This window comes from Sinohyriopsis cumingii, chromosome 3 (assembly GCF_028554795.1).
Source record: "Sinohyriopsis cumingii isolate HCF-2022 chromosome 3, ASM2855479v2, whole genome shotgun sequence".
In the NCBI taxonomy this organism is placed as follows: Eukaryota; Metazoa; Mollusca; class Bivalvia; order Unionida; family Unionidae; genus Sinohyriopsis; species Sinohyriopsis cumingii.
This window is the reverse complement of record NC_142963.1, coordinates 78,970,982-78,996,288: the sequence shown is the minus strand read 5'-3', so window position 1 is coordinate 78,996,288 and position 25,307 is coordinate 78,970,982. Positions and strand designations below refer to the sequence as shown.

At 33.3% G+C, this 25,307-nt stretch overlaps 1 protein-coding gene across 2 annotated transcripts in view; it reads left to right on the top strand.

Annotated features, from left to right (window-relative positions):
- The window catches only part of LOC149803166 (katanin-interacting protein-like), a 225,754-nt gene that overhangs the window by 166,265 nt on the left and 34,182 nt on the right, over positions 1–25,307 (top strand). For both annotated transcript variants that reach the window (XM_089952787.1, XM_089952785.1), the window contains exons 25-29: positions 4,928–5,125; positions 5,732–5,869; positions 10,747–10,884; positions 17,602–17,728; positions 24,071–24,248. In XM_089952787.1, the coding sequence (XP_089808913.1) occupies positions 4,928–5,125; positions 5,732–5,869; positions 10,747–10,884; positions 17,602–17,728; positions 24,071–24,248 (779 nt within the window). The remainder of the gene's footprint in view (positions 1–4,927; positions 5,126–5,731; positions 5,870–10,746; positions 10,885–17,601; positions 17,729–24,070; positions 24,249–25,307) is intronic.

The window sequence follows — 25,307 nt, the reverse complement described above, 5'->3', positions numbered from 1 at the left end:
ACTAAAAGATAGAACTAGTACACAAATTTCAATTGATAAAAAAATTATTTCATTTGTATTTATTTATTATTTATTAAAGTACTGCCTCCACTTGGCGTAAGTGACATTTTCATTGATCTAAATTTCCTTACATATCGTTATTGGGGTCCCCGAGTGGCCGAGTGGTCTAAAGCGTTCTCCGTTACGGATCACTGCCATCTCACCTCTGTCTGCGTGAGTTCAAGTCTCAGATTCAGCCAATGTGGGTATGTGAGAAAGCTTGCCAGTAGCTTCTCATAGGTCAGTGGTTCTTTCCGTGGTTTTCCCGGGTTCTTCCTCCACCATTAATACTGGCCGCCATGTATAGCCTATCGTGTGCTGAAAAATGGCGTTAAACCCTACAACAACAACAACATATCGTTAATTGTGGTGTACTATTAATGTCTTTTGGAAAGAAAATGTAAAAAAATTGTATGACCTATTTTTAAATTTGATATTTCATAGTGTTGATTAAAATGTCCAGGTCCTTCCTACTGTTTTTGATGATGAAACGAGCCATATATCAAAGTTTCTGTTACCAATTTTGATCGCAATTTTCTTCAAGTTCAACAAATAGGGATCAATTTTTGGGCTATTTTCTGGTTTAAAAAATGGGATCCACACCTGACCCCGCATTATAAGTGGGTTTGCGAGTTATCAGGGCATGAATTATCGAGGGAGTAGTGTACCATCATATAAGATTTTAATTGTGAACAAAATACTGGACCTTTTTTTCAAATAAATGAGATATCTTTGATAATGCTACAAGTATATTACACTTATAATGAATAATTAAACATCATCTACTTACATAGATTGATGTGAAAGACATGCCAGTACCACTGTTACAGTATAGAAATTTGAAATTTGTGTAATAAAACAAATAAACAAAAAAAGAGAAAAACATTTTGTGTGCATAGGTAAGTTCGAACCTGCAACCTTTGCATTAGGAGCACATTGCTTCAACCAGCTGAGCTATGCAAACATTTGATGTATGAGGTATTAGATAATATATAAAAGCCTGCATAGCCTTCTTAAAAATTTAATCATGAACCAAATACTTGACCTTTTGTTGCAAGTAAATGAATAAATAAACATCATCTGCTTAACACTTTAAATGAATAAATAAACATCATATGCTTAACACTTTAAATGAATAAATAAACATCATCTGCTTAACACTTTAAATAAATAAATAAACATCATATGCTTAACACTTTAAATGAATAAATAAACATCATATGCTTAACACTTTAAATGAATAAATAAAAATCATCTGCTTAACACTTTAAATGAATAAATAAACATCATCAGCTTAACACTTTAAATGAATAAATAAACATCATATGCTTAACACTTTAAATAAATAAATAAACATCATATGCTTAACACTTTAAATGAATAAATAAACATCATCTGCTTAACACTTTAAATGAATAAAACAAACATCATCTGCTTAACACTTTAAATGAATAAATAAACATCATCTGCTTAACACTTTAAATGAATAAAACAAACATCATCTGCTTAACACTTTAAATGAATAAATAAACATCATCTGCTTAACACTTTAAATGAATAAATAAACATCATCTGCTTAACACTTTAAATGAATAAATAAACATCATATGCTTAACACTTTAAATGAATAAATAAACATCATCTGCTTAACACTTTAAATGAATAAATAAACATCGTCTGCTTAACACTTTAAATGAATAAATAAACATCATCTGCTTAACACTTTAAATGAATAAATAAACATCATCTGCTTAACACTTTAAATAAATAAATAAACATCATATGCTTAACACTTTAAATGAATAAATAAACATCATCTGCTTAACACTTTAAATGAATAAATAAACATCGTCTGCTTAACACTTTAAATGAATAAATAAACATCATATGCTTAACACTTTAAATGAATAAATAAACATCATCTGCTTAACACTTTAAATGAATAAAACAAACATCATCTGCTTAACACTTTAAATGAATAAATAAACATCATATGCTTAACATTTTAAATGAATAAATAAACATCATCTGCTTAACACTTTAAATGAATAAATAAACATCATATGCTTAACACTTTAAATGAATAAATAAACATCGTCTGCTTAACACTTTAAATAAATAAATAAACATCATCTGCTTAACACTTTAAATGAATAAATAAACATCATATGCTTAACATTTTAAATGAATAAATAAACATCATCTGCTTAACACTTTAAATGAATAAATAAACATCATCTGCTTAACACTTTAAATGACTAAATAAACATCATATGCTTAACACTTTAAATGAATAAAACAAACATCGTCTGCTTACATATCTTGATGTGAAGACATGACAGTACAGTGCGAAAGGCATTTTGCATGGTGGTTTGTATACAGTCCTAAGCATTGATGATAATCAAGAAAAAAAGCATATTTTGCCTGAATACAACAAACGGGTCTTTATGGATGACGATTTCTCTCATGCAAGTATGGATTTTGATTTTTAACTGAAGTTGTGGCCTTGTCTTCAACTGAAAGCGGACATTGCTTTAAAAAACAATGCTTTTTTCTGATTGTCTGTAGATATGCATCATGAATCTTCACTGTTCTGTATTGTGTGTATTGAATGAAATTCAAAATATGATTAAATAAAAGAATGTTATTAAACTTTGAGTTTATTTAACTATTTATGCTGTTGAATTTAATTGCAGGGCATGACTTTATGTTTTTTAATTCAACGATATATGAACAGAAAAAACTCTGTGCAAACTTTGTATAAACTGCTTTGCTGCTGTTGATATAGTTTGCAGTGATTTTTTGGGTTTTCATACTTTGTTGAATTTAAACAAATAAACAGTTAATCCTTGATTAAAATAATGGTTGTCTACTCTCAAAATGTCTGCTTTTTGGCAGCTTGAAAATCTTGTGCTTGACATGGGCTTTTCTCTTCAACACTCCTACAATCTTCTAGCAGGTCCTAAATGAAAATGGTGCTAATCTGACTGCAACCGTAGTCCCAGACATTATGGTATCATTACTCTTCTTGAGAGAATGATGTTATTGTCACAAGGCTTTTACTGAAACACCTCTTGAACTATGCAATTGGTCATGAATGAAAAAGAACCACCAGGCCTGTTTTGAACAAGTTTGATAACTAGGCATACCTACTGGACCATGGAGTCACTCTAATTCAATGTAATTGCTATTGTTATTGGAATTATAAACATATTTGATGACATACAGTGACACATATTTGATGACATACAGTGACACATATTTGATGACATACAGTGACACATATTTGATGACATACAGTGACACATATTTGATGACATACAGTGACACAAATGAAATTTGTCCAGACTTTGTAAGTTGTTATTTTTTCCATAAACATGTTGATGCTTAGCTCAAAGATTTTATGATTTTCTTGACATTTTTTTTTCTGTGATGACTTGTATGATACCAATGATTCCAGATTTTGTATGATATTACTTTTTTGGGGTAAACAAACAACACAAATGCCAATAATTATATGCAACTAATTTCACATTTACTGTATGCTTCCTCAGGCAAAAATGTTTTGAACGAAATGGATGATGTCTTTATAGTTTAAAATAAGAATTATGTCATTGACGTAAATCATAAATGATATGCATAATCGCAACAATTTTATATATATGACAGGATCAAAAAGATACACGTGTCTCTAAATGAAAACTGAATCAGTAAAATAATAAAATAAAATAGATAAACAGTCAGACATACAATTATATTTTTATAAAGGATATACAACATATTAATTTTTTATAAAACTTTTATACAATTTTATTTAGTTCCTTGGTATTAAGACCATTAGGATATAAAGTATCTAATTTATGAATCCAATAACTTTCCTTTGTCAGTCAATTCATGTCTCCATACTCAGTATCTATTTATTGGCATGAAAGAAAATCGAGTAGAGAGTGATCATTTGTTTTACTGTATAATTGTTACAAAATTTATGTGAAAATGTTTGCATCCCACAACATTTATTTAAAACATGGAAAAATCAAAAACGTTTGGGGATAAAATTTTGAACAGGATTTTCTTTGAAGGTAAAAGAGCACTTGAGCATCATTATGATTGGCTGTTACATAGAACACTGGTTCTTTATGTATCTTCTTTGAAGGTAAAAGAGTACTTGAGCATCATTATGATTGGCTGTTACATAGAACACTGGTTCTTCATGTATCTTCTTTGAAGGTAAAAGAGTACTTGAGCATCATTATGATTGGCTGTTACATAGAACACTGGTTCTTTATGTATCTTCTTTGAAGGTAAAAGAGTACATGAGCATCATTATGATTGGCTGTTACATAGAACACTGGTTCTTTATGTATCTTCTTTGAAGGTAAAAGAGTACATGAGCATCATTATGATTGGTTGTTACATAGAACACTGGTTCTTTATGGATCTTGATATGGTACTGTGCATATTCTTGTCCATGTGGAGTCCCCCTGTTTCAGAACTTAGTTATTTTATAAAGACTGCACATAGACAAATGAAATTTAGCTAGCATATTTGTATGCATATAAAATATGACTGGATTAGATTTCCAGGCTATTAAATAAGGGTTTTCTTAATGAAATTTGTTGCATTTCCTAATTTTGGGATTTTAACTTCTTTGCTGAAACCTTCATAGCATTATTAAACATGATGTATACAAAATGAAATTTAGCATGCATGTTTTTTGTTTGTATATGTTGATGACCTGATTAGATTTTCATCTGATTATAGCAGGATTTTAAAGTTTTCTACATTTGTTACTTTTTCTTTATAGACTTTGACCATTTGGCTTGCCTTGATGGTGGTGGGTATACATTTTTTTAGAACTACAGTTCTAGCCAGAATTTCTTCCTTTCAGATTTCAGCAGAACCTAAAGACATTAACATCTTGTCAGAATATGAAAAAGATCCTCGTGTGGTCAGTAACATAATAGATGGAGTGAATCGTACCAGAGATGATATTCACATGTGGCTAACTCCATTTACACCTGGGTCCAACCATTTGGTGTACATTACTTTTGATAAACCCTGCAAGATAGCCCTCATGAGAATTTGGGTAAATACAACACAATTAAATCTTCTGTTTTTTCCTTGTCACTATTTTGTTTTAAATTAGAATCTTGATAAGCAAGTTTTCCTATCAAACAACCAGAGGTTCACTTCCATAAAAAAACAGTTTCAGTCTTATTATTTTTCTTGATTAAGATAACAAACTCTTGAAATCTTGTTGAAATTGTATAAAGATAAAAAATGTTTAATGGAAAATTAAATGTTTATTTACTTAGTAATTTTTTGTGGTCCCATGTTTGTTATATCTCAGTTTAAGTGTGAATTTTTATGCCATAGCAACAAGGAAAATGATACACAAACATGCTACAATATTTTTCTTCTTATGAAAACCTAATTTAAATAATCCATTTCAACTTTTAAATCAGTCTGCTGGCAGCCATGGAGTATCATAGAGAAAGGTACTTAGCTCCCATTTCCTCAGCTTGATATAGCCAGTATTGTCTTAAAAGTGCAATTAAAACCAACTAAAGTAAATTTAAATTGCTTGCTGTTGGAATTTGCAGTCTTTTGGTTTAACAGCCCTAATCATTCTGATGATTGAATTATATGCATGTACCATTTGATAATTCTGGGTTTTTATCATTACCCACAGAACTATAACAAGTCAAGAATCCATTCTTACCGTGGTGCCAAGGATGTGGTTATAACCCTGGATAATGTAGTGATATTCAAAGGGGAAATAGCCAGGGCATGTGGAGGTGTAGAGGGGGGCACAGAAGCCTTTGGAGATGTAAGTTGTGCAGTTAACAATAATAATTCCAATTAATGAACTGTTTACACTTATATAATACCCAATATTTCATTTGGTTAATGATATGAAGTATGATAAGGATATGGATTTTGTTGTTGTTGTTATTTTGTTGACTAGCCTACACTGGACAAGACATCATCGGTATAATCCAATACTGACTTTTCAAAACAACATGGACAAGTATGGTAATGTTCTTTAGCACACTTTTCAGAAAAGAATTATATTTTTATTGTAGTGAGTGAAGCAATAATGGGATTGGGCTCCACTTAAAATGTTAATGCAGTGATCCAGTTGAATAGTCCTAATTTCCAGTTTTCTGTTTCTGGCTTCTTTAATGATTTGCTCCATAAAGCACTTCAGCTAGAAAGTAAATTTTATTTTAAAAAATTGATAAATAAAAGCTAAGAAAAATAAATGTTCTTAATACATGACCTTATATTACTGTTAAATATTTTTGGGAGAAATTCATATTTCACACAGTACAAAACACACTACATTCATTCCTAAAGCTGCATTTGTTTTTCCATATCTTTTCCTATTTCATGTATGTAATTACGGTACAATAATATACAAAGATGGTCTCTATTCATAATGGTAGATTGATCTTAGCTAAATAATATCAGACATTGGAGGCTTTGTCAGTTGTTTTTGTTTTTCAGCTTCCATAATACTTTTATACTCAGATTGATGTTAATATTAACTCCAACAGTGTTTTTTTGCACATGTAAAATATTGATATGTTTGTAAGGGGTTTTGAGTTGGTTACAACAGCAAAATACAGGGCTTTTTAAGCATAAAATATCATTTTTCTGAATATTTCTTCTTCCAACCATACGTTTTTGCTTTCTTCTGTAAAGTCAAAAAGGAAAACAAATTTTGCCAGAGTAGGCAATACCAGCTTCAGAAAGTGCATGCATGAATTGCAAAATACATAAAAAGTAAAGAAAGTTATTGACTCAGTTTTCTCAGTGATTTAGCACTGATGTCTAGGAAGTGAAAATGACAAAGTGGAGCCTTCAATTTTTTGATTGGTACACATCTGAAGTAAGACCAAGCTGTATGCTCTATAACCCAAATTATACGTATCAATCAAACACCACAATAAAGGGAATTAAAAGTTCTTTTAACAGTATCTAAGGTGGAAATTGGTACCCCACAGAAAATGCTTAATTCATTGTACTCATATATAGGCAGTATTTTACATCAGATTCATAGTAATAATTGATTTTTTTATTTTGCCGCAATAAAAAAAATGAATTTAAATTTGCAGATTGAGGTATAATGGAGAGAGACCAGAAGAGTATATGGGATGGCTGTTGTCTGTTGTCCATTGTCTCTCAGATATCTATCTGTCCATTAACACATTGTTTTCACTATTCTTCCTAAACTACTTTGATGATTGCCATGAAATCTTACACACACATTCAACCTAAAGTCAAGTTGCTTGTACATAAAAATGGTGCTGCTCTAACATCATTTAGTCACCATGGTGGCCATCTTGAAAATCTTGTTAAAAATTTGTTTGAATATGCTATAACCGATTATCAAACAACACGAGTTTCACCAAAAGCCTTGTTATAATGTCCAGTTGAAAATGTTACTGATTTGATGGAATAAAAATCTTGTTATCACCTCTCCTTATTGGATGATTATATTGGAATAGGGATTTTCCTGATAAATATTTCATGATCTCTAGTTGGTCCTTAGTGAAAATGGTGTTTATCTGATAACCAATATGACCACCATGGCTGGAATCTTGAGAATCTTGTTATAGCTACTTTGATGAAGGATTTGGATTCATCTTGAGATTGTCTATTGTAAAAGTCACACAGATCATGTTGGCATTCAACATCAACTATTTCAGCAATGTGTGTCATTTTTTACAATTTTATTCTAGATACATTTAAGTGGCAAGTATTCACTTCATTTGGATTCTTATACATCCATATTCTTCTTGAAGGTCATCAGTTAGATGCCCCAAGAAGTGCATATGGCAAAATTGATGTTAAAGTACATAGACATATTTGGACGAAATGAACCTAAAGATATGATCCAGGAGAATCCGGATCGAATGTTGTGCGCTGTGATGTCACAATGGTAGAGACACATATTGATAAACAAATTTATATTACATAGGGTTCCCATGCTATCGGCAAAAAGTTGGGAGAAATAATAATTGTTTTCCAGACTGTGAAAAGTCCTTGAATTTTGCAAATATTGACAAAAGTTGGGATAAACCAGGGAATTTTCCTCAGCAACTTGACACCCAAAACAATTACATAATTGAGTTGTAACTGAACTGATTGTGAGTTATACTAATTGAGTTCTAACCAGAATATTAGAAGGTTGCAGTATGAATCATTTGGGTGCTTGCCATAAATATATTTGTTGAGACAATCCAAATGCTCAGTGGATTAGAGTTGTCTAGTGGACTTTTTGTTTCACACACAGTTCAATATCCATGTCTTTTTTTATATAGAAGGTATGAAATTCAGTCTAGCATCACAAGAAGAGAACATGGTGGCATTAAAGCATAGCCGCTTAGCTGAAAGCTGATAAAATTAATGCATTGATGAAATTTGAGCTGGTACTAGCAATTTCAGTTGCTAGTCACACGAGCACACAGAATCTCACAACTGTCATTTTCAAATATTGTAAGAAAAAAGATATTAAATGAAAGTCATATACTGGTTGTAATAAAAATACAAAAACAAAAGAGCACAAAATTCAATGTATTTATTCTGAGACCTACTTCCGGAGTTTTGTTGTATCATGTGACTACCACATTGACAAGAGCTCTCTCATGCAGGGAGCATACAAAGCATGGAACCAGACTACTTTGCTTGATGAATCAGACTGGCCAAGTTTCTTGTAGTTTTTCTCGAAATTAATATATTGAGAATTATATGTTCTTTCTGGCTTTTACAAAGGTATCAGACTTTCATTTAATATAACTGAAATTTTGTACAATGACATTAAAAAGAAATTTTTTGTTAATATCATGTGACTATTGGACTTCCAATGTCGTTTTTTGAGAGTTGTGAATGAAGTCTTGTGACTATTAACACAAATGGCGAGTACCAGGTCAGGTTTCATCTATGCCGAGTTTTGTCTAGTCTGTCAGTGGATTAAAGACATAATGAATATAATACTTGCCATTTTTGAGAAAATAATTTTCCTGTCGATATTATGCAGGTATAAGTTGATTTAACATAGTTTAAATTTTCTAGGCCCACTGGTAAGCTATCTTATGGTGGCGGCAGATTCCAAATTTTTTATGTGTAATTGCTCTGAACCCACACTCCATCCTACATGTCCAGATGGGAAAATTGGGGTTGGAATATTTGGAGGAAACCCAGATTAGAAAAATGTCGAATCTCTGACCTGAACTTTGGTGCGAAACTATTGCACAGTGACATGTAGCTTGAAGCATTGGTTTCAGATCTTAAATAGAATGCAGGAGAAATGGGAAATTGTTGCCCCATTTATTCTTTATTAAGAAATCATAAGAGCCCATGTATCAGTACAGGTTTTAGGACTGGTTTGTTGGAACAACTAGAAGACAAGTTGATTTTACAGAAAATTCAGTCCTTGTTTATACAACAATATATAATTTTGAAGATCTTTTGTCAAACTTTAAATCAGTCCTTTTGTACATATCTTTAAATGATGGAATTTGCAACCAAATCATCTTAAGGAGTTTAGATTGGTTGAAAAATCTTGAGATTTTATTGGCACACATTAAAATTCAGGGTTAAACTTTTTTCGTTACAAGATAAGATTCTAATATTTTGCATTTTTCTTTCTTTGCAAACTGTGATAGGAAATGTTTTCTTTGTATAACATGCACATATATTCCTCTAGAATTCTTCAGAATTCAAGGTTTGAAAGGAAACAAAATAATTTATGCTCATTATGTTGTATCCACGTAGCAACTTAATTGATGTCTGCAAAGTAAAGTTAGGATTTGTATTCTGTACAGTGAAATGGCTTTAAATGCCAATCTATAGGCATATAGTCAGATTTGTTTTGTGTGACTTATTTTATGGTTTTGTAAATGATCATCTTTTCTGACATACATGTTTTCAAGAGTCTTGAAAGAGAAACATCTTCAGATTTGGAAAATGCATGTTTTATAATCCAAAATATTCTTTAATTCCATTCAGTAATGATATGTTAATCTTGAAAAAATTAATTTCATCCTGGACAAAACCTGGAAACGACCTGGAAATTTATATTTAGAAATTCGTAGGAACCATGATCACCCTATATTGTGATGATTCCACTCAACATGCTCTTTTCTTGATCCAAGTTTAGTACATGGCCACCATTTGTAAAGGACCATAGCGATCAAACAATTTAGTCAGGAAGTTTCTTGATGACAGTTACGCTGCAGAGCATTCAATAATTAGACTTTGATTAAAGAAAATTAGTGTTCAGTTTTAAAAGAATAATTTTTATTTAATTTAAAATGAGTGAACATGACCCATGTGACCTTTAGTTTCAGTGATTTTCTATCCATAATATCAGATTTAAGGTTAAATGCTATGACAAAGAATTTTGTATCACACTTACAGATTTATGTGTGAATGTGTTAACTTAGACGTATACGAAAATAACTTTGTTACCAGATTTGCATGTTGGAATATCTCAAAAATATCAGAGATGGTTCCAATATGTAGCATTTCAAATGAGTGAAGATATATATTAAAAAAACCAACAACGAATTGTTTTGAATTCCCGCAAATTTGTTTTGGTCAGTAAAACATCAGTCCATTAAAGGGACACTTGTTCATCCATATTTTTTTAATAACTTGAAGGCATTCAGAGAGTGACTTTTTTCATTATCCTTTCAGACAATCTTGTTTACAACAGATGAGGCAATTTTGGATTCAGTTTCAAAGAATGATGAGTCCTATGAAGGGGCAATGTTGAGTGATGATGAACCATTTGATGTTCCCTTTGAGAGGCCCTCCACAGCTGAGGGTGACAATGTATGTCTGATAAGTATTTAGAGTTAAATGTCACCTGGATGTAAAATAGATGTCATTTTATTAACTCGCTGTCGTATTAAAATGTTATCTGTTTACTCAAATTTTGACATCATAATAATCAGGTTATTGTAGTTATTTGAGTATTCTTCAATTTCATTGAATTGATAAATTATTTGACTACAATTTAAGTGATAAATTTTGATCAAAATCTAGTTTTATGTCATTCCTGTGGTTTAAGACTTAAGGCACTGTATGATGGACTATAGAAAATCATCTGGTGTTGAAAACAATGTCTTCAAAATGATTGATTATTAATTGAACATCCAGTCATGTAGAAGAAACTAATCATTAATCATGAAATTCTTGCCGATTCCTAACACTATATTATATATCATGGAAAGTCGCTTTCTATATTAAAACATTGGGGAACCTAAAGTGCTATAGAACCTGTATCTTTCTATGATTTTTGTTTGTTTCAAGATTTTTAGACGACAAGATAATACTTTTTGTTAGGACAGACCAAACATCAGGGTGATATATTTTAATGATTTAAGCTGGAAATATCAGAATTTGAACATGTAAGGTTGCAGTTTGTTAGAAGTAATCAGTTGAACATACAACATAGACTCAGATCTGCAAATGAATTATGTGATGGCAGATCAAGGTCTTTGTTGTTCACATTTGAACTTTACTTTAAGTGAATATATATGGTATTTACTGATCTTCGAAATATCTAAAAGCTTATTCTCATAAAATTGTCATGAAAGGAAACTAATTACACAAGTACACCACTCCCTCGATAACTCGCATCCTGATAACTCACGAACCTGCTTATAACATGGTGTCAGGCATGGATCCCATTTTTCAAACCAGAAAATACCCCAAAAATTGATCCCTATTTGTTAACTTGAAGAAAATAGTGATCAAAATCGGTAACGGAAACATTGATGTATCTTTTGTTTTATCGTCGGAAATGGTAAATTGGACCTGGAAATTTTAATCAGCACTATGAAATATCAAATTTAAAAATAGGTCATACAATTTTTTACATTTTCTTTCCAAACGACATTTCTAGTACACCGCAATTAACGATATATATAGGGAAATTTTGATCAGTGTAAATGTCACTTACACTTAGTGGAGGCGATACTTCAATAAATAAATACAAATTAATTTTAAAAAATTCAATTGAAGTTAGTGTTCTGGTTCTATCTTTTAGTTCCTTTTAAGTGTAATCATCATAAATGCAATGTGTCCTCTTGTTATTAAACGTAAAATGCATCAATCTACCATAAGAGCCAAGTCCACAAGTGTTTCTCTGAGAACTGATTTAGTGCCGACCATGTTTTGATAACTGACTTCTGGAAGTATTTGTTGTATTGTTACACTGAATTAAAAGCTTGCCTCCTTTGTATTATCACATTAATTATGTCTTTTGAATCAAATAAAAGAGGTGGAATAAAATAAAAGTTAAAAGGCACAAAATCCTACAAACTTAATCTATTGGCCCCGGTCACATGTCGTGTGCAGCCCCAGTCATATGTCGGGTGAACTCACTTCATTTGATCAATCGAACACTTATAAAAGTTATTGTGTATGTAACATAAACTACCTTAAATTAACTGACTCTTTCATAACTGTGATTAAAGATAACGAGGCAGTCAAGCGAAATGAATACTTTGTAGAAGAAAGAGCTTGATTTCCCAGATACAAACCATTGTGGGCAAGCGAGTTTCAGAGAATTCTTGAACTGACACTTAGAGATATCCTCAAGGATGATAAGAAGTTTAATTATTAATTCCAGTGAAATTACGACATCAATGTTTTACTAATTGAGCAATACAAAAATTGAGTTTCAACGTAGACAATCATCTCACAAAATAAATGTCACGTGTTTTTGAAGAAAAAAGAATCTTCTTTTGGAGGTGTAGCAACAGTTAGTCCAGTTCCCTACTCTGTTAACTCCTGATTTGGCAGGATAATATTAAACACTAGTACAGGAACCAGACTCATCAAGATAACAAAAAGCAGTGATGTAATACGCAGATTTTTTTCGCGTACACATGATGGTTATTTGAAAGCAGTTGGAACGATCTTTCATATGTTGGACATTTTGAAAATAAGTGTTATTTAAACAGAATAATGAACAACTTCATTAGAAAAAGCGCATTATTAAAAATTATTATCGACATGATTGTAAAATGAGGGTGCAGTCAATAAAGAGCCCAGTTCCCTAATGCTGCCCCCCCACACACACACACACACACACAGTTTTCACGATGTCAAAGCCATTTTTTAAACAAATTTTTGGAGGTCCTTCGGTAACTTGCACCTTGCTTATAGTGCGGTCAACGTTTGTGGACCCCGTTGTGCGCAAGTTATCAAGGGAGAGGTGTAGAGGTTTTGGATTCATTTATTCTGTCTGCTGATTTAAAGCAAAAAAATGATTTAGATCAAATCTATTGTCTACATTAAACATATATATATGTTGGATAAAAACTTTATGTAACAGGATTATGCCCACGAAGAAGATAATAATATGAAAATATGTCCATCTTGGGCCATCAACCATTTCAGTAAGTACAACATATACTCATTGCAAACTGCACAGACCCAGATCTGCCTTTGCATAATGTGCTGGCAGATCTATGGTTTATGCAGTTTGTTAGGATTAATAATTAAAACAAATAACATAGATCCTGATATGCCAGTGCATTATATCAGAGATGTCAGAATATTTGCCAGACATGTCTGGTTGATCAAAGGTTTGGACCAGCACATACTCTGAGCAATCAGGCATTGGTAATTATCCATTAAACTCCCAAATAACACTCAGATATTGATAATTATCCACGAAACTGTCAAATATAAATTAGACATTGGTAATTATCCATTAAACTGCCCACAAAAAAAACAAGAACGTATAATTAGGTCCTTTGGTCTAGTTTACAGATTGTTTCATTGTCATAAAATCAGTGGAGATGTTGCTGACCAGGCTTAATTCAAAGGTGACTTCATGGTCTTTTTGAACAATCAGTAGATGTGTCACCAGCAGAATGTGTTTAGTTCTTATGTTTTCCCAGAACTGTTTAAACGGTCCATAGCCACAAAACACAAGACAAAAGAGGTGTTGAAGCTTTTCTTCAGGATTTATAAAAGGCCCTATTATTGAATGATTGCCTCAGGATCTATACTTCAGACATTACATCAGTCCTCCACACCACATGGTTTGTGTCACAGAGAGTGATCACATGTTATCCTGAGAATAAAATATGAGAGGCTTAAGTCTGAATTATAAACAAAAGATACTTACAACAATGACTAACTTTCATTATCATCCTATAAAACTTCACTAACTTTACAGGAAAGGCCAGTTATTATGAGTTACTATATAGTTTTGTGAATGAAAAAATGATGTTTTATAAATAATTAGTTTGAGAGCAAACCAATGAATCATGGAAAGAGTATGATAATACTAAAGCAGCAACAAATCCTGAACTGAAGGCGACACATTTTCCAATACATTTAATAATTACATATGTAAAAAGTTTTCAGTGTATATATATATATATATATATATATATATATATATATATATATATCTGTTGAATGCACCATGGTGTTATTTGATGGCATAAAACTGATTGTGTTTGATGGACATTAAAAATGTGCAATAAATATTTAAATAAAAATCACTCAGTAAATTAGTCCTGCAGTTTTTTTAGGGGTGCAATGACAGGTATATTATGGACATCATCAGAAAATGTTCATATTAAGAAATCACGTTGCTCCCAAACTTTTTGTTAAAGTTATTGCTCATTTTGTAGCAGAGCCCAAATGCAGTATATGTTACCATCTCAATGTTTCCCAATTTATAACATTCACTTATCTCTTTTGGAACATGAGTCTTATTGGTTGACCTGTTCTCCCAGTGCCATAGTGTTTCTTTTAGCATTATTTTTAGTGATTTATGTTCAGCTGTGTACCCCCCTGAAATCCTTTTGCATACTACCGGTGCAGACCTGCCAACCCTTATGTTTTTGCCATAAGTCTAATGAGAATGACCCTTAATATACGGACTAATGGAATAAAAGCAAAAACAAAGGAAAAATTATTGTTGCTAATAAATCAGGATAATTAATTCATCTGTTTGATTTGGATCAGGGTTTCATATTTGAATTAGTGGAGTTAATCAGGGAACCAAACTAACTTTACAAAAATACATCAGATGCTTTAAACTGCACATATTTTTTCATGCAAAGCATCTGCATGATCAAACTTGATTGTAGCATTTTTTTTCAAAATGGTGTTCAGCAAGCATGCATGTTGAAGACAAAAGGGAAATTAGCCACTTAAAAAGTGTTAGTATCAGCACAGAAGAATAAAAAGGGATAGTCTGATTCTTGTGAATAAAAGCAGGAATGGACACAATTATATTTATCGGACATCATGTGTCAATTTGAGTCTGTCTCATAACATTAGATATGATTGCTGTTGTCATGTGAAATGGAGAAAAACATTTGCATGAATTATGACAAGTTGAGAGATAGCAGCAAGTCATTGAGCTGCATAGGGTTTGGAATTGATGTTTTTGCAACTGTACTAGTGGTAAATAAGGTAATAAGGTCTGTGTGTACTTTACAAACTTTTCAGTTGAATATAATGTTTTTAATGTTATTGAATGTTTCAGATACCATACTTTTAAATACATTTTCCAGCTTTACTGGCAGGTCTACCGGTGGTTTGCTTACCTCACTTAGTGAAACACTGCATTATAGCCACTAATCCAGAAGTTGATGATTGATTCCAGTAAAAGTTGGTATATTCTATGATCATCACCTGAAGATGTTCATGTCAACAAATTGCTTTGCATTTTCACTTTTTGACAGTTACTGCCTCCTTTTTTCTGCAACTGTCAGCAATGTTTGACAGAATTTTGTAAACGCAACTTGTATCTGCATTTTTTTTATGGATCACTGTAAAACTTGGTACCTGTCATGGTTATTTATTGGTATGAATTAATTTTAATCATCATCATGATCATCATCATCATCATCATTGTTGTTGCAGTTTTTAATGTTGTTCATTGATGATGCAAAAATTTATTAATTTGAATTCTAATATGCATGTATGCAGTCGGCCCCACTTAAATGCATATCGCTTAATTGCATAGATCGCTTAAGTGCATAGCGAAAGTATGGTCCCATTTATATTGTAAATATACATGAATTCCACTTAAATGCATACTCCGTTTATATGCATTGCTTGGGTCCAGTCCCAAGGCTGTGCATACAAGCGGAGTTGACTGTATACGTATAGAGGTAAAATGGCATATAAGAACACTACTGAATATATGTTGCTAATATAAGATAAAGAATTGCAAAAACAGAAAATAAATTAAGAACAACTCTTCCAAATAAATAAAGTTAACACCTAAAAGATAAAGCTTTTAAAATTTTGTAAAAAGTATATTATTAAAAATCTTTGAAATTCAGGGTTAAATAATTTGTTATATAAACTGCATATGCTCAAAAGGCCTAAAAATTATCAGTTGGTACATCATCATAGAGTTTCTTAATTGAGTTCACATTAAAAAATAATCTCTCACATGACAGTCCAGATTTTAAGTACATAGACCTGGCACCAAAATTACACAAGTTGTAAAAACAGAATGGAGTGCAAATAAGGTGCATTGGGATGTTTTATCATAGAGCTCAGAAGTTACATGTGGTCTGAAAGACTTTCCATGAATTTTTCTTCAGTTTTTAAATGTGTTTCCCTACAAATTTATTACTGCTAAGCAATGGTTTACAGGACCTTTATTTGTGGAACCATTGTATTAATTATTACATTATTAATAATAATAATAATATCATATTTGAAACAAATGATTGTATACCATTTAGGGAAATGACAAATCTGAGAGTGTATCCTACTACACACTTGTTATGAAAACTTGAATTAGCATATTTTTGGAAAAATTTTTATCTTTCATTTTAACTATCTTTCATTTATTTATATTAAGATCTTTTCCTATGTAAAACTTGGACCTTATCACATAAAAGGAAAAAAGTTCTTGTTATAAAAGTTATGATGATGGTAATGAGAAGATACTGGATTGTTGTTTCTAAAATACATAGTTCTTGTCTTGATTATGTTTAAAATTCTTTGGAAATATTGTTTTGATAAAAATCATGTAGAACACTGGAAAGAAAATCAGATTTGACAGATGTTGATGGCAGCAAATATCAACTGTACTCTGACTGCTGAAATCAGAAATATTTATTTCCAGTTACTTACAAAGTTATAAATATAAATGCAGTGTTTGGTATTTCAGAATTACAGTTGGATTGGGTATGGTTAGAATAATTCAAATGATATGTACTGATATTTCCCATAGCACCATTTCATTGGGAGGCAAATTACTGGCCATTTGATTTTCATCATTTTGGGTCATAATTCTACAGAGTTATTGCCCTAGTTTTACTTCTGACTCTACCCTTCAGTTGCATATTTTGGGGTGGGGGCACCCAGGTTGTATGGATGCCATTATTTTTTGGAAATAATCACATTTCTTGATATTAAGGAGAATTGTATAGCTGTGAAAATATCTTTTGCAGACCCTTTTTGTCCCATCCAGTGCAGATATGTATAACTTTGACAGATTTGTACATGAGAATGACTAAATCATATATTTGTGACTTTCTTTTCTTACAGCAGCGTCCATTTACTAGAGCTGTTGGCAATGTTAAAACTCCTATCAAAGAGGTACCCATGGATACTTCTAGAGAAGAAACCTTTGTAATGGCCTGTGAGGGTGATGTTATAGTCTATAAAGGAAAATGTAAGTAGTTTGCATTCTGTACATGTAACTGACCTTCATTTATTTCATTGATGCAAAAACATTTGCTACATGGATATGACAGATTTCATGTTTCAAATTTGAATATATTCCCCAAACATATAGCAAGAAGATACCTTGAGACAGGAGGAATTTTTCACAAAATCCATCTATGAAAGCAACTTTGTCTGTAAAATATGGTTCTCCAGGAATACTTATCCGATCACATTAATGTTAAGAAAGTAAGCTCCACTACGCCCCAAATCTATCCTTCTCTAGAAGTTAAAAATTGTCTTTTCCATCTATATCATATATATAGACCAGGAGCGGTAATCTTGAGAGGGAGCAAGAAAGCGTTTTTTTCCCCAAGCATCTTAGTACCCAACATTTTGACTTACCACCCAGATTGCCCACAAACAGCTTAACAGTGGGTAAAACTATCATGGGATTACTCTATTTCCACAAAATGAGTGTGCAGTCCAAGTCATGGGATTACTCTATTTCTACAAAAAGAGTGGGCAGTCCAAGTCATGGGATCACTATTTCCACAGAATGAGTGGGCAGTCCAAGTCATGGGATTACTCTATTTCCACAGAATGAGTTGGCAGTCCAAGTCATGGGATTACTCTATTTCCACAGAATGAGTCCAAGTCATGTCAAAGGAGCCTTAGATGTCATATGTTCAGCCCTCACCTCTGTTGTCATGTCATGATAAGTGTAGTGCTAGATTATGAGAAGGAAGAAATTAAGCAGCAGGAGATCTGGTCATTAAATTGACAAGCAGGCAGTAGAGAAAACTGCAATCTAATAGTTCTGCAGAAATTCAAGATCAAGATGGCACAATCTATGCAACTCTGTATCAGAAGGGATGAGTTTGACATTGGTCTAGATTTGATAGATGCATACTTTTACATTAACCCAGTATTACAGAAACTCCTTCAGTTTGCATATCAAGGAAACATTTACCAGTTTCATGCTTTTCTATTTGGTCTAAACATCAGCCCTTGGATGTTTGCAAAAGTTGTGAACTGTGTTGTCACCCAGTTTCAATTGATTTCATCCACATCAATGGCAGCATATTTTGTCAACATCATCCAGACAAATATAAGTTCTGATTTTGCCAAAAGAAGGAAAAATCTCATATCTCTTTTGAGTCATTGAGGTTTTTAGAGAACTGGAAAACATCTGCCTCCATTCGTCTCAGCATTTTGTAAATGTGGGTATGAAGTTTGTCACCCATTTAAATCTTATACAGCTAGCCAACATTTGTGTGGTATGGTTTACAGCAAGTGAGTTTCTGCAGCTCCTTGTTTTACTGAATGTGGCATTGGATCTTACAGGTGACATTACTGACTCCGTGGCAACAGTTTTCCAGTGCATCCAGTGACAAGGTCTGGATCACAACCAAGGTAGTATATAATTCCTGCTTCATTGTTGCAGCCAGGGACAGCTTATGACAGAAATTCCTTTAGAAAAGCCCCAATCAGAAGTTGCATTATGTATAGATGCCAGTATGCATGGTTGGTGAGCCCATTTGTTGCCAGGCTTCAATATAGTCAGTTGCAAGTGGGAGCTGAAGGAAACACCTATTCACATCAAGCTTCAGGAAGTTAAGGATATAATCACTGCTTTTCATTTTTCAATGGACCACCTCAGCAGGAAAGGAATTCTAATCATTTCAGACAAATCAATGGTGATGACCTACCTCCTCAAACAACTAACTAAATCACCCAACTTATCCATACTGGTTCGGTAGTTTCTATGTTGGTTCTCCCGGCTAAATATAAAGGTACAAATCAGACACACTCCCTGCAGATACATTGTCGTGGCCAACTCTCTAAAGAAAGGGCCAGATCTTTTATACTAAATGGTCTGTCCATCCATCAGTCTTTCATCTAATTTAGGGGCATCCCATGATTGATATTTTTCCAAATAGGTGGGCACAAACGGCCCACCTTTGCTACTCCATTTCCAGACCTAGATGCCTGGGTTGTCAGTGCACTATCAGTCAGTTAGTGGTTTTGTGGCAACCATTGCCTAGCTCAGTACATTTTCAGGTCAGCGTCATTAAATGTAGCAAAAGCTACCTAACTAGTTGTAAATACTTTTTGTCAAACAAATTATATACTGTTCGCTACTTTAGTAATGCTGACCTGAAAATTGACTGTGCTACAGAGAGGATAAAGTTCTCCATGCTATGTGAAATGAACTATGACAGAAAACACTGATCTGTGCACATAGACTATAGACCTATACACTTCATAGCCTCCCAACTCTCTTAACAACTACAGGAAACTTAGTAACAGCCAGAAATGTGTTATGTCCAACATGCTTTATTCTAATTTTGTTAAGCATCTCCATTGTGTCCCGGTTGAATCAAAAATATACTTACAGTATTTAATGACAAATAATGCACTTACCAGCCAGAAGGACTCATTTATCCATCAGCACATTAATCCATAAGCAAATTTCACTGTGGCACTTGCCATATTTCCAAGACAGAAAAATAAATTTTCAAAGAATCGGTGAACTTAAAAGTTAAGCACATGGTTATCCGCTAGTGTCTGTATTTGGAGGGTCTTTTATACACAGGGGTAATTTTATAATTAATATTAAGGACAACACAAATATTTCACAAACAGTTTCACCTGCAAAAAAGAAAAGCAGAGCTATATACGATAGTGACACAGATTACTAATTACCCATGAATAATCTAATGCAACATGCTACTCTTTGTTACAGCTTGTACTAAGTTGCAGTACATGTCTGCAGTGTTTCAGTTTATAGTGATGTCTTGCACTGGGGCATCATGCCTCAGACAGGTAGCATGATGTCCCACCCAGTCACATTATCTTGACACCAGGCCAACCAGTCCTAACACTAAATCTTAATGCTGAGTGCCTAGTGAGGTGGCTGTTAGTACCATTTTTGTAAGTCTTTGGTATGACTTGGCCTGGGTTCGAACCCACAACCTTCCACTTCCAAGGTGGACGTTCTAAACCTCATTACTGTGCGATGTTTTATGTTATTATTTTTCTTTGCTCACCTATATAAACTGTGTACTTTGGATGCAACAGTCACACCACAGCCTTGATTAACATATTTGTATTAATGAGCTGCATGTAAACATTTGCACGTGAACTATGTTACACTAGTGAAAAGTTCTTTTTACTTGAAAGGAAAATATTGGGTGAGAGAAAAAATCTACGTTGGGGTTTGGACCGACACAAGGAAATCCCAGTTGCAGGTTTACATTTTATGTCTTTCCACTCTGCAAGCCTCATGGGGAGACAAATAATTTAACCCCTTGACTGGGATTTCCTTGTCTCAGTCCAAACCCCAACATAGATTGTGTATACCCCTCTCTGATGGGACAAACCCAGGGACAGTGATCTACTCAGTTTAGTGATAGATCTGCTCAGGAAAAGCCTAGCTGAATCTTCTCAAATAGCCACAGTCACAGGTATTCCATCCTAATCTGGACATACTCCTCCTCCATGCCTGACTCTTGTCCTTGGTGCTTTGCAAATGAATGAATTTAAACCTTCCTTTGTGGAGAGTATCTTCCAAGCAAGAAGGTCCTCCACTTTGAAGGCTTATGAGGGAAAATGGTTTGTATTCAGGGACTGGTACAAAGTCAACAACATTGTCACATTGAGTGCCTTAATCCCACAGCTGGCTGACTTCTTTCTCTGGATGTTCAAGGGGAAAAATTGGTCCTACCATCAATTTCTGTACTAGCATGCAAGACATACTTTCATAGCTTTAGCATGCAGGATGAGTGAGTTACATGTCCTTTCAGTACACCTGAACTGCCTTCAGATAAGATAGTTCCACAGCCCTAATGATACATCAAGGCTTCGTAGCAAAGAAAAGGCTGTTGTCTGTGAGCAAACCGAGAATTGACGCTCTCCCTGTCTTCGATTGATATCTCAAAAGAAGGGACCATGCAAGACCCTGTCCATGCCCTTAAGCATACTTTGAGTGTACAGAGAAACATTGTGGAACAAGAAAGTGGATCTTTCTATTAGTGAAGGCTGGAAATAAGATAAGCCCCCCTTCAACTCTATGATCATAGCTGAATTGGGTTATACACTCTCTGTACTCTGAAACCTCAAAGGATCAGAGTCACCTAATAACAATTTCAGCTCATGAAATTAGAGTGATCTCTGTGAACCTTGCATTCGAACATAGTGTTTCAATCCAAGATGATTGGCATGCATGGTCAAACTTCTTTTATTTTTATCTCCAGGATCTAGTTTCACAGTGATAAGATATACTGTTCACAGGTCACATGATCATCAGTTGTGCTGCTTTGAAGTTTGGAGGGTGGGTTATCTTTCATATTGGGATTCCAGCCTGTGTTCCCTTGAAGGATGCCCTGCATATAGATAAGATGCTAGCTTTCCTAGCTCTTATTAGACATTCTCATAACGTTTGTCAGATCAGGGAACGTATTCAAAGAAGAAAGCAAGTTTTTAACATTGTTTCTCCAAGAATACTTAAATACCCTCCTAACCTACCAGCAAATGCAAGCATCCTAGTTGACGTATTGCTCAGCTTAGATGTAGTGCCACCAGGTGGCAGCAAGGGGAGGTGATGAAGAGTTACTGCCCTTGGTCAATATAATACAATGTAAAAGATAAATTTCGTCTTTTTGGGAGAGCTAGATTCAGGAGGTAACGTGGCCTAATTTCCAAGTAATAATGTGATCAGATAATTATATAATTAGTAATTTTATATACATTTACAGAATTTAAACAGCTTTCATTTTGTATCTTATTGTCCTTCAAGTTCACATTTTTTGAAGTTTGCCTTTATGTATCATCATCATGGCTACTATTGTGCTGAAATGCCATTAAACACTAAATATTGTTTTTTTCAGAATATTTCATCAAGTTTAAGCATGAGAATGTTATTATAAATTTGGACTGAGTCCAAATTTAATAAACTTATCAACTTTATTAAGCACTCAACTCAAAGTTTTGCTTCATTTATAAATTTTTATAAGTCAAGTGAGTTACAGGTATTGATTTTCTTCTGTCCTTCATCAGCTGCTAATTCACAATTGCAAGTTACATAGTTTTCTCAAAATCACATGACCAATTTGTATATGGAGCATTCAAGGCTTTTCAGATTTGTTTAGTGTATGCTGATGCGTCATCTACCATGGCCCAGTCCTAAAAAATTTTAGGAAAAACCTTTAAATAGTTTCTTTTTAAATGCTGCTCAGCAGAAATTGACCAAATCTGATAAAAAGCATCCTGACTTACAGATCTTTTAGTTTTATATCAAATCCACCATCAAATATGGCCACTGTTACCTAAAATAGAAAAATCTTTCAACAGCTTCTTCTCACAAAACTATACAATATAATTTGACCACACATGCTTCCTGCACATGGGGCTTTAAACTTTTTATGAATGATGCCAGTTCACAATCAAATGTGGCTGCAATTACTAAAAATAGAAAAACCCTAAAACAACTTGACAATATTTGATAGAAGACATTCTGGCATGAAAAGCATGTCATGTTTTTCCATTTCTAGCCAACCTGCCATCATATATTGTCACTGTTACTAAAAATAGAAAAACAATTTATATTACTTATCGGAAAGTGATTAGCAGAATGTGACCAAATCTGGCAGAATGCATCTGATATAAAGGACATTCAAGTTTGTTCAAAGGATGCTAATTTGCTTTCAGAAATGGCCACCATTACTAGAAACAGAAAATGCTTAAAATGACTTCTACTAAAAAACAAACAATCCTTGACTCACTAGAATTGTACCAAATTTTACAGAAACATCTTTGCATGTAAGGGCTTTTTTTTGGTACAAATGATGCCACTCTGACATCAGTAATTGCAGCTGCTGTTAAAAATATGTGATATTTAATGTTGTGGTTATATATGGTCTGATCTCATTGCCTATTTGTAAAGGAAACAATAAAATACTGTTACGTATATTTAAATTTTATTGTTTGTTGGTTTTTCTCCATTATCATGTATATTTGTATTATGTAATTGACCTAGTTCACAGTCAAGTTAATGGTCCACCTGACTAGTGACATTTATTTTGTAAGCAAAATAATAATTAGCTAATATTTTTCTATGATTGTTGGTTAAATATTCAGATCATTATTAAAGGAGGTAAACATATATATTTCTATCTGAATGTTGGATATTAGTTTGTCCCTTGGAAATTCCAAAAATTGCTGGCAACTTTGACAGTTTTAGAAAGTTAGCTGACCTACATCCTGGCTCAGTTATTGTTTTAGCTTTTTATATCAGTGTTATTTACTTAAAATGATACATTTCAAAAAGTTTTCTTCTTTCTGCCTAAAGGTGTAGAGCTGAACTTCACTGCTACCTGGGGAGACCCTCACTACCTGGGACTGACAGGATTAGAAGTTGTGGGGAAGGATGGAGAAGCACTGGCAATCAAAATGAGCATGCTGACTGCCAATCCACAGGATGTACGGTCTCTTCCAGGACATGAAAAGGATGACAGGACTCTAGAAAAGTAGTTTTATCTGTTTATAATGTGTGTTAAGCACAGCCTGGAGATATAAATCCCTCCCATACATATGCTTTTGTTTTATCAAAAACAGATGCTTTTGGGTTTTTTTTAGAGGCATCACCTTGAAGCTACTGATATCAGAAACAGATGCTTTTTTCCTTTTCTAGAGAAATCACCTTGAAGTTCTTTATATCACAAACTGACGCTTTTGTTTTTTTAAAAAGAAATCACCTTGAAGCTCTTTATATCAAAAACAGATGCATTTTTTTGTTTTTTTAGAGGCATCACTTTGAAGCTCTTTATATAACAAACAGATGCATTTTTTTTTTTAGAGGAATCAACGAAAATCTCTTTATATCTAAACATATCCTTTTTGTAGAGCTGTGTTAAATCTTATTTTATTTAAGAGAATCAAATGCAATTGACTTTTTATATTCCTGCTGTTAGGTATAGTATATCATGTCATGATGCCTGCCAATCTGTCTGTCTGTCTGTCTGTCTGTGCAGGAGCCATAGGGGCTCAGTGATAATACACTGATCAAAAGGGTATTGGTCTCAGTCTTATATAGGATCAGCTCAAGTTTGTACCTTGGTATGTCCTTGGGCAAGGCATTTTAGTTCAGTTGCATCAGCAATAAATAACCTATTTTGTGTTGCTGTAACAATAAACACAAATCAAACCAAACCAACCTGATTGTCTGTCCTTCCATCCATTCATCTGCTCATCCATATATCTGTTCCCATTATTGTTTCCACACAATAACTTGAGCTCTGCACCTTCTGCCAGTGCCAAACTTTGTAAAGATGCATGCAGCATGCATCATGTGTAGGGAAGAAGCCTATCAACTTTGGGTGCTAAATGTCAAATGTCAAGGTCACAGGGATTGAAAGAAGGAACACTGTGTCCATGAATAACTTGTATATCAAGTACATTAACTATACCTTGTTAATGGCTTACATTTGAGATAAGAAATGTACATGTTGATTTGGGGGTCAATGTCCTTAGTCTCTACAAAGAAAAATGGTTTCTCTGTGGTATCTTGAGTTCTTTGTGTCTTATTT